At 44.9% G+C, this 8,576-nt stretch overlaps 1 protein-coding gene across 2 annotated transcripts in view; it reads right to left on the reverse strand.

Annotated features, from left to right (window-relative positions):
- Nucleotides 1-287: 287 nt before the first annotated feature.
- Nucleotides 288-8,576, reverse strand: part of ACVRL1 (activin A receptor like type 1) — a 28,194-nt gene continuing 19,905 nt past the window's right edge. For both annotated transcript variants that reach the window (XM_069092523.1, XM_069092522.1), the window contains 2 exons: nucleotides 2,841-2,971; nucleotides 288-1,358 (listed from right to left, as the gene is read on the reverse strand). In XM_069092523.1, the coding sequence (XP_068948624.1) occupies nucleotides 1,224-1,358; nucleotides 2,841-2,971 (266 nt within the window). In that variant the 3' untranslated portion in view covers nucleotides 288-1,223. The remainder of the gene's footprint in view (nucleotides 1,359-2,840; nucleotides 2,972-8,576) is intronic.

Here is an 8,576-nt window from a genome sequence, read left to right on the forward strand (position 1 = left end):
GGAGCTATTAAAAAGTAGGCAGGCTCTTTTTTTTTTTGTCTTCTCCCAGACCCAGAAAGAATCAGTTACTAGCTATTAGTGCCATGTGTTGGCAAGGGATAAGGGAAGAAGATGAATTTGTATTGGGGATGGCTAGAGCCTTAGACTTAGGCTCGGAAAGCTCTAAGAATAGCTTTCTCTGGACTTTGGAAGCCCCCTCACGCTGGGTGCTAGCCTTTTCTGATCTTTCAATGCCATCACCACCTTTCTGTGACTAGTGAACAAATGCACAAGCCTCACTCTCGCTCAGCACTGGCCTGCAAGAAGCTCGAACATTTGAGGTTTAATTCCAGGTTAAGTGGTTTGGGGTAGAGGTTGCTCCTTGGTCAAGGATGTTTGACTTGAGCAGGACTCAGTGACCCTAGGTGGCTTCCCACATAATTGATATTCTGTGTGCAGTAATGATGTTTGGGAAAAGCAAGGACGTGGAGGGGACACTCTGGAATCGAGCCCACAGGACCCCTTGGGCAGAGGCATTCTGGCTCTACCCCAGTCCTTGATGCAGCCGGATGATCAGGTGTACACGTTGTGCTTAGGGTCAAATCCTCATGGCACAGGGGGCATATGATGTGGTACTGCTCACAAGGAGGCTTATCCTGGAAGGGTGCCATCTGGAAGGGATTTGGGACCTTGCACCCTCTCTGCTGACCCTCTGGGCATGAATGGCAAAGGGCACAAGCGGCAGGTGAAGCAGAGCAGAATGGGGTTTCTGTCTCTGTGATGTGTGTGCACTTGTACATCGGGGGAATTGGGTGGCAGGGTGAATTGGAATTCCCTACCCCTTAGCCCAGTTAAGTGTTGGTGGCTTCCCTATGATACCGTCTTAGGGCAGTGTTCTCCTACAGCTGGGGCTAGCTGGGATCTAGGCTTCCTGGGGAAGGAGGGTTCAGTGTGGGTGTGTTGGGGGTGGGGGAAAGTCAGGCGTCAGGGAGACTGTTCCTTCAGACTGGGCTAGATGCCCTGGCATCAGATTACAGGCCCAGCAATATTTTTGGCTGGGAGAGCTGGGGGCTGGAGGCATGGAGTCCAGCAGCTATAGCTGCCCTCTCAGGGGACCACCCTCCCCATTCCTCTCCTCCTAAGATCCTGGATAATAAGGAAAGCAGACTGTAGTGGTGAGAGGTCCAACCCAGACAGCTCCATACAGCCCTCCCCAGGGCATAAGGGGTACAGGCACCAGACAGCTAGTGAATCACTTTGGGCTTCTCTAGGTTTGCACAAAGTTTCTGGAGGGTCTTCTTGATACGCAGGGCTGTGAGGCGGGCTGAAGGGTTGGGGTACCAGCATTCCCGCATCGTCTGTGCCAGACCTGAAAGGAACTGGATGGAAGAAAGAAAAAGGAAGAGGCAGTGGAGAGGAAAATAGGAAGCATGGGAAATGAGAAGTACAGAGAGGGAGGAAGTGTCAAATGGAGGAGGAGAAAAACAGATAAGTAGGGAGGAAGAAAAATAGAAGAAGAAAGGGAAGGAGACAGATTGAGTGGAGAGAGAGAGGAAAAACAAATAGGAGAGTAGGAAAGAAAGGGAGAAAGAGGAAAAAGACAACAGGAAAAACATTATTTTGTCTCTAGAAGCTATTTGCAATCTGCCCCCAATACAAGCCTGCTCTACATTCCCCTCTAAGAGATACAGAAGGAAGAGGGATATGAGGACCAAAATTCCCCATTGCAATTCTTCCCTATCCTTGGGCATTTGGGTCTTTCCAGGGTGACCTCTGCAGTCAAAGATTCCACAAGAAAATTCTGGAGAGAAAGCAGGGGGCAGTGTTCACCAAAGGTCTTACCAGGCTGGGCAGAGGTAGCCTGACCCTTCCACTGCTGCCATAGACCTTGGCCTGTGGGGAGGTGAGATGGGCAGAGGAAACATGTTGGGGCTAGGATCCCAGAGGAGAGCAGTGTGTCCACTCAGCTCATGCTTTCAGGGTCAGGCAAGCTCTGCTTACCCCATTCCCAGAAACAAAGGAAGCCCAGAGGGAGTTAGTCCCAAAGACTAACAGGGCTGTGTGTATGTGTGTGTGGAGCTATTCAAAAGCGAAAAAATGCCAGGCCTGGATCTCAAATCTGGCTTCAGACACTTACTAGCTGTGTGACCCTAGTCAAGTCACTCACCTCTGTCTGCCTCAGGCACCTCACCAGTAGAATGGGCATAGTAATAGCACCTACCTCCTACAGTTGTTATGAGGTTAAGAGAGATAATAATTGTAAAGCACTTAGCTCAGTGCCCAGCACATAGTAAGCACCATATAAATTAGTGGGTTCCTTCTAAGTCGTCAAGTTGAGTCTGAATGGCCATTTGTCAGTAATGTTGTAACAGGTTACCAGTCCAACCAGCGGGACTAGTGATGTCTGAGATTCCTCCCAAGACTGAGATTCTATAACCCCAAAGCCCTAGAGTGGGGAATCTTCCTTGTCCTTTCTCTAGGGAATGAAGGGCTCTGAAAAGCTCAGACAACTTAGGGCTCCCCTTATATTTTCCATAGGAGATAGGAGAGATGCAAAGAGATATGTACCAATGTCCAGTATTCCAGATATATATACATGCCAGGGCTTGGCACACAGTAGGTGGTCAATAAATGCTTATTGACATGTGTACAGATGGACTGATTAGGCCCTCTAGGAGGGCTCCATCTGGCCTTACTTCCTGATCGCTGAATTGTCCAGCATTCCTCCATCCTTAGCCCACTCCCCACCTACACCCTGGAGCTTGTTCATGATAAAATGCATCTGCAAGTATTTAGAGTTGAGAATTCCTCCTCCTCTGCCCATTGCTCCCTCTTTCTCTTTTTGCATGTGCCAAACTCACCGGATCTGCAGCCAGCCGGTTGGGAATGTTGGGGGTCTGCTGGTCAACACAAACCACCTTTTTCATTTCCTCAAAACTGGGGTCGTTGGGGACCATGTCAAAGAAGGGTGGTCTATAGTCCTCCACGATGCCTGGGGAGCAGAGCAGAGATACCATGGTGAAGATGTACCCCAGGTGGGAGATGGGGTACAGGATGGGGAGGACCCCAATCTGGGTCACTGTTTTCAGAATAAGAGGTCCTTATTTCACATCCTGGCTGCTATTTACTACTGCATGAACATGGGATCAGCAGATCATCAATTTGGAGCCAGAAGGAACCTTAGCAGTGATCTAGTCCAGTCCCCTCATTCTATGGCGAGGAACACAGATGTTAAGTGACTTGCCCAAGGTCACATAAGCAGAAAGAACCGGGGCCAAGATTCCAAACCCAGCTCTCTTTTCATTGCATCTTACATTACCAAGAGAGTAGAGGCGCTTAGTCAGAAGTTCCCTCTCCTCCTTCATTCCATATCAAAAACCGTTTTTTTGCTTTACCCCTGTGTCTGAAGAAGGGATGATCCTTCTGGCCAAGGCCAAGTGGCTCCCTGCTTACATTCCCTCTGATTCCTTCAGGAGCTTCTCCCACTGATCTCTCTCCTAATTCCCCTTGGATTCAGCATGCCATCTCCTGACTGCATGCATTTGAACAAGCCATTCCCCATGCCCAGGACAGATTTTTTCCCCCTCGAAGAACCTGTCTTTCTCCAAGACTTACCTGATGTGCCAACTGATCCCTAACCTGTCAGTCCTCTCTCCCTCCTCAGTTTTCCTTGTACTTTACATAATTATATCTGTGTATGTTGTACCTTCCTCGTCACTCCCCACTTCCCAGAGAATGGAAGCTCCTTGAGGGCAGGAACCACTTTGGCTTTTTTGTCAGTGCCTTGTACATAGTGGGTGCTTAATAAATGAGCGTTGTATGGGATTACAGATGCCTTGCTGGAGGAGAGTTTTTAAGCCTGCATTTTACTCTACCTGGTCAAATGCCTTTGTTTTGTAATCAAAGCAAAAAAAAAAATTAAACACAATGCTTGATCTTGTAATCACTACACCTTTAAGTTAAATATATATATAACATATATATATATATATATATATTGAATTCATACTTGTCCAAAGAGCTTTCCCCACAATAACCTTGTGAGGTAGGCAATATAAGCATTACTAATTGCATTTTAGCAATAATTAAGGTGGTGCAGTGGATACAGTCCAGAACTTGGAGTTCAGAGGACTTGAATTTAAATCTGACCTCAGATACTTACTAGTCGTGTGATGCTAGGCAAGTCATTTAGCTTATTCCTGCCTCAGTTTCCTTATCTGTAAAATGGAGATAATAATAACACCTGCCTCCCAGAGTATAATGAGAATGGGAATTTGAAGACCTTCCCTGCCCCTTAATAGACCTGGGGAGAGTTTGAAGACCTCCCCTGCTTTGAAAGTAAATCCTGCCCCTTAATAGGCTGAATGTAATCACATGTAGCCTATGATGGAGGGAATTTGCTAAAGGGTGGAGCAGAGCCCACAGGAAGCTTCCCTGCTGTGAAGATAAACTCTGTCCCCTGATAGGCTGAATGTAGTCACATGGCGCCTGTGGTGGGAGGAGTTTGCTGAAGGGAAGCAGAGTCCACAGGCAGCTGGTCAGAGCTAGCAAGATGGTGGGGGAGAGAGGACGCCCAGACAAGGAGTCAGATAGGCTCGTGAGTAGATACTAATCTTGTATTGGTTTGTGGGAAGGCTGAAGGATGCTGTGGCTCTCAGGGTTATTATGGCTCCTGAATAGCTTTGGTACTATGATGGAATTGGCTTACTGGATTTGGGATTCAATTTTCTGGTGTCTAAATAAATGCTTCAGTTTTGTCCTCTACCTGGAGAATCTGGTATATTTTGTGATCAAACATCATACAATATTTATAGTCATGATCTTTATCATGATCTTGGGAGCTGTAAATATTGCATTGGCACTACACAGCGTTGTTATTAAGATCATGTGAGATAACATCTGTAAAGTTCTTTGCAACCCTTAAAGCACAATATAAATATTAGTGATTATTATTGTTATTTTACAGTTAAGGAAACAGACTCAGGGAAGTAAAGAGAATGGCTTCAAAGTTTCACAAATAGTAAGGGTAGAGTCAGAATTAAAACTCAGGTCCTTTGACTTTAAATCTAGAGCTCTTTCAATTATGCCATAATGACTCAGATCAGACTATGGGTTCAGTTTGGTTTCCACTACCCTGTATTTTAGGGCAGCTAGGTGGCACAGTGGATATAGTGGAGTCAGGAAGACTCATCTTCCTGAGTTCAAATCTGGCCTCAGACACTTAGTAGCTGTGTGACCCTGGGCAAGTCACTTAACCCTGTTTACCTCAGTCATCTCACCTGTAAAATGAGTTGGAGAAGGAAATGGCAAACCAGTCCAGTGTCTTTGCCAAGAAAACCCCAACTGGGGTCCTCAAGAGTCAGACACAGCTGAGCAACATCAGCCCTATGTACCTGAATCCATCCTCCATGCAGCTGCTAAGGTGATTTTCGTAAGGTCTGACCATGTCACTGCCTTGCTCAATAGATTCCAGTGGCTCCTTACTAACTTTGGAATCAATGTAAAACTGTTTGGCATTGAACATTCTTCACAACCTGGCCCCCTCCTCCTGTTCCAGTCTTCTTACCCGTTACTCACCCCCATGCACTCTTTGGTCTAGTGATACCATAGAACCAGGAAAACCGTTTTTTTTTTCTAGAAATCTCTGTTTTTACTCTTTCTGGTTTAGGTCTCATTATCATCTTTGTTTCATAAAAGGAGCTTGTTAGGATCCCTTCTTTACCTGTTATCCAAATAATTTATTTAATAATGGAATTAGTTGATCTTTAAGTGTTTAATAGAATTCACTTGGAAATCTATCTAGTTCTGGTGCTTTTCTCTTAGAAAGCTCATTTATGGCCTGTTCAATTTCTTTTTCTAAAATAGGTTGATTTAGATATTCTATTTCTTCTTCTGCTAATCTAGGCAATTTATATTTTTGTAAATATTCTTCCATTTCACTTAAATTGTTAAATTAATTGGCACACTTACATCTGGGTAAAATAATTCCTTATAATTGCTTTAATTCTTTGTTAGTGGTATATTTTTTTTAAAAAATTGATTTTAGGAAATCAATCGATCAACAAGTATGCATTAATTGCTCATTATGAGCAAGACGTTGTACATGGGCTGGGAGATTGAAAGAAAGGTAAAACCACAACAGCAATCCCTGGCCTCATGAAAATAAATGGATTTACACAAGACGTGTACAAGAGCAGAAGGGAAGACAGCTTTAGAGGGTGAAGCTGACCTGCTGCTCTTAGCAACACTCTCTCTGCCCCTTGGCACTGGCTCTTCCACCTGCCTGCAATGCCCTCCCTCTTCATCTCTGCCTACTGACATCTATGGCTTCTGTTGAGACTCAGCTTAAACGCTATGTCCTGAAGGAGGCCTTTGGGGGTTCCCCCTGCCCCCGCCTTCCCCTCTCTTCTATCTCTGTCTTGTACATGCCTATTTATGTATACGTTGCCTTTCCCATTAGAGTGTAAACTCCCTGAGGACAAGAGCCTTACTCCTCCCACCCACCCCCCAATGTTTAGCATAGTATCTGGCATATAGTGTTTGATATCTCTTTGTTGATGTAAGAAAGGAGTCTTCCCCTCATTCAACTACTACATAGCCCAAGAACTGAAGTCATTTGGAAATGTAGCCCTCATGAAGAGTCAGGTAAGAAGAATTAGGAAAATTATATACATAATGATTACAATATTTAAAAGCAGATGACGAAATACAATTCCCTCTTCTCCAAAGAGAGGCAGAGGACTACAGATGTGGAATAGTGCATACTCTGTCCAATACCATTGCTACATCAGTGGATCTCTGGCTTAATTTTGTGTGCAGGGTGGGGGGGCAGTATGTGTGTCTTACAAGGTCTAGTTCAATGCAGGTAGGGGTGTCTGGGGTTATATCAAGAAGGCCTGTGCTATAAAAACAAGAGGCATCTATATAAAACATATGTTTAAAAAAAATGAAAGTAAGAAAATGCTTCCCACAGAGCCACAGAGGTTGTTAGGAAATCTTTGCTCAAACTGGAAGGACTTCTAGGCCTAGAGATAGCCAGCCTTCCTACCCTGTCCTCCAAACTCTTGGATTACAGGCACTGAGCCAATGACGAAGACCACACAGGCCACATCCCCATTAGAGCCATGCTCCAGCTGTGCTGGGGGTGGCTGCCTTCCAAGCAGTCCCCTCCTGACTTGCATGTCCTAATCAGCACTGCACTGAGGCCTGAGCATGTCTAATGGGCCTTTAATCAGAGCCGGGGCTGACACCAGATTACAATGTTTATAATGAACACTGTCTGTGTGAAGCTGAATGAGCTTGCCTTGCCTTGCCCTGAGGAACAGGGCTTCTTCTGCCCCGTGAGGACTCTAGTCCTTCACCCGCTTCTGGCTTGGGGAAGGGAATCTCACCTGACTCAGATGCCTCCATTCCTTCCACCCACCTAGAAGCCTCTTCAGTCATCCCAGTGAATCCTTGAGGGGGACTCAGAAGAGGCAGACCAGAGTTGTAGCAGGAGCATTGGAAATGGAGTCACAGGACCTGGGTTTGGCATGTGTCACTGTGGTGAAGCCTTTAACCTCCTTGGGTTTCAGTTTCCTCATTTATAAAATCAGGGTTGGATTTACTTTCTAAAGTGCCTTTCAACTCTAAATTCTATGATCTCATAAGTCCTAATGCCTCCTGTAAGAGAGACTTCAGCCACTAACTTTAGTGTGGAGCTTCCCCTCACATGCAAAGGATCTTGGTACCATCAGGATGCCAGTGAGAGAAGGACTTCCTAATAGGCCCACACTAGAGACCCACACCCAACAGTAATTCCCAAGACCATTCTACTTGGTGGAGAAATGGAAACAAAAGAATGAAGTTTAATCCAGGCTCTGACTTTTAGTAGTTGTATTACTGTGGACAAGTAATTAAGTCTTTCTGATAGCTTTATCATCTATAAAAATGGCATTTATGTGGCACAGTGGATATAGCACTGGCCTTTGAGACAGGAAGAACTGAGTTCAAATCCAGTCTCAGATATTAGCTAAGTGACCCTGGCCAAGCCACTTAACTCTATTTGACTCAATTTCCTCACCTTTAAGATGAGGATAATAAAGCACCTGCCTTCAGGGTGATGATGAGGATAAGGTGAGTTAATATTTATAAAGTGCTATATAAATGATAGCTATTATTAAAATGGGGATAATGCTTTTCTAAGCTACTTCATGGCACCATTGTGAGAATAGCACTTTGTAAAACTCGAAAAACTATAGAAATTGGAAGCATTATCATCAATATTACTATTATCTATCTATTACTATTACTATTTATCTATTGATCTCATTTCCTTTGGATACCTATCAGGGATATGTATTTTCATGAACTCAGAGAGCAATGGCCATAGATGCCCCATGGCCAAGGTAGACCCAACCAGGTACCAAAGACCATCAGCAAGTCAGCTGGAGTACCTGTTCATGAGTCACAATATGGAACAGCTAGGTGTCTCAGTGAATAAAGCATCAGCCCTGAAGTCAGGAGGACGTGAGTTCAAATCTAGCCACGGACAGACATTAGCTGGGGGGGGAAGAAGAAGAAGAAGAAGAAGAAGAAGAAGAAGAAGAAGAAGAAGA

This window comes from Petaurus breviceps, unplaced genomic scaffold (assembly GCF_028583685.1).
Source record: "Petaurus breviceps papuanus isolate PSGF00001 unplaced genomic scaffold, PetGlider_PUasm1.0 191, whole genome shotgun sequence".
NCBI classification, from domain to species: Eukaryota; Metazoa; Chordata; class Mammalia; order Diprotodontia; family Petauridae; genus Petaurus; species Petaurus breviceps.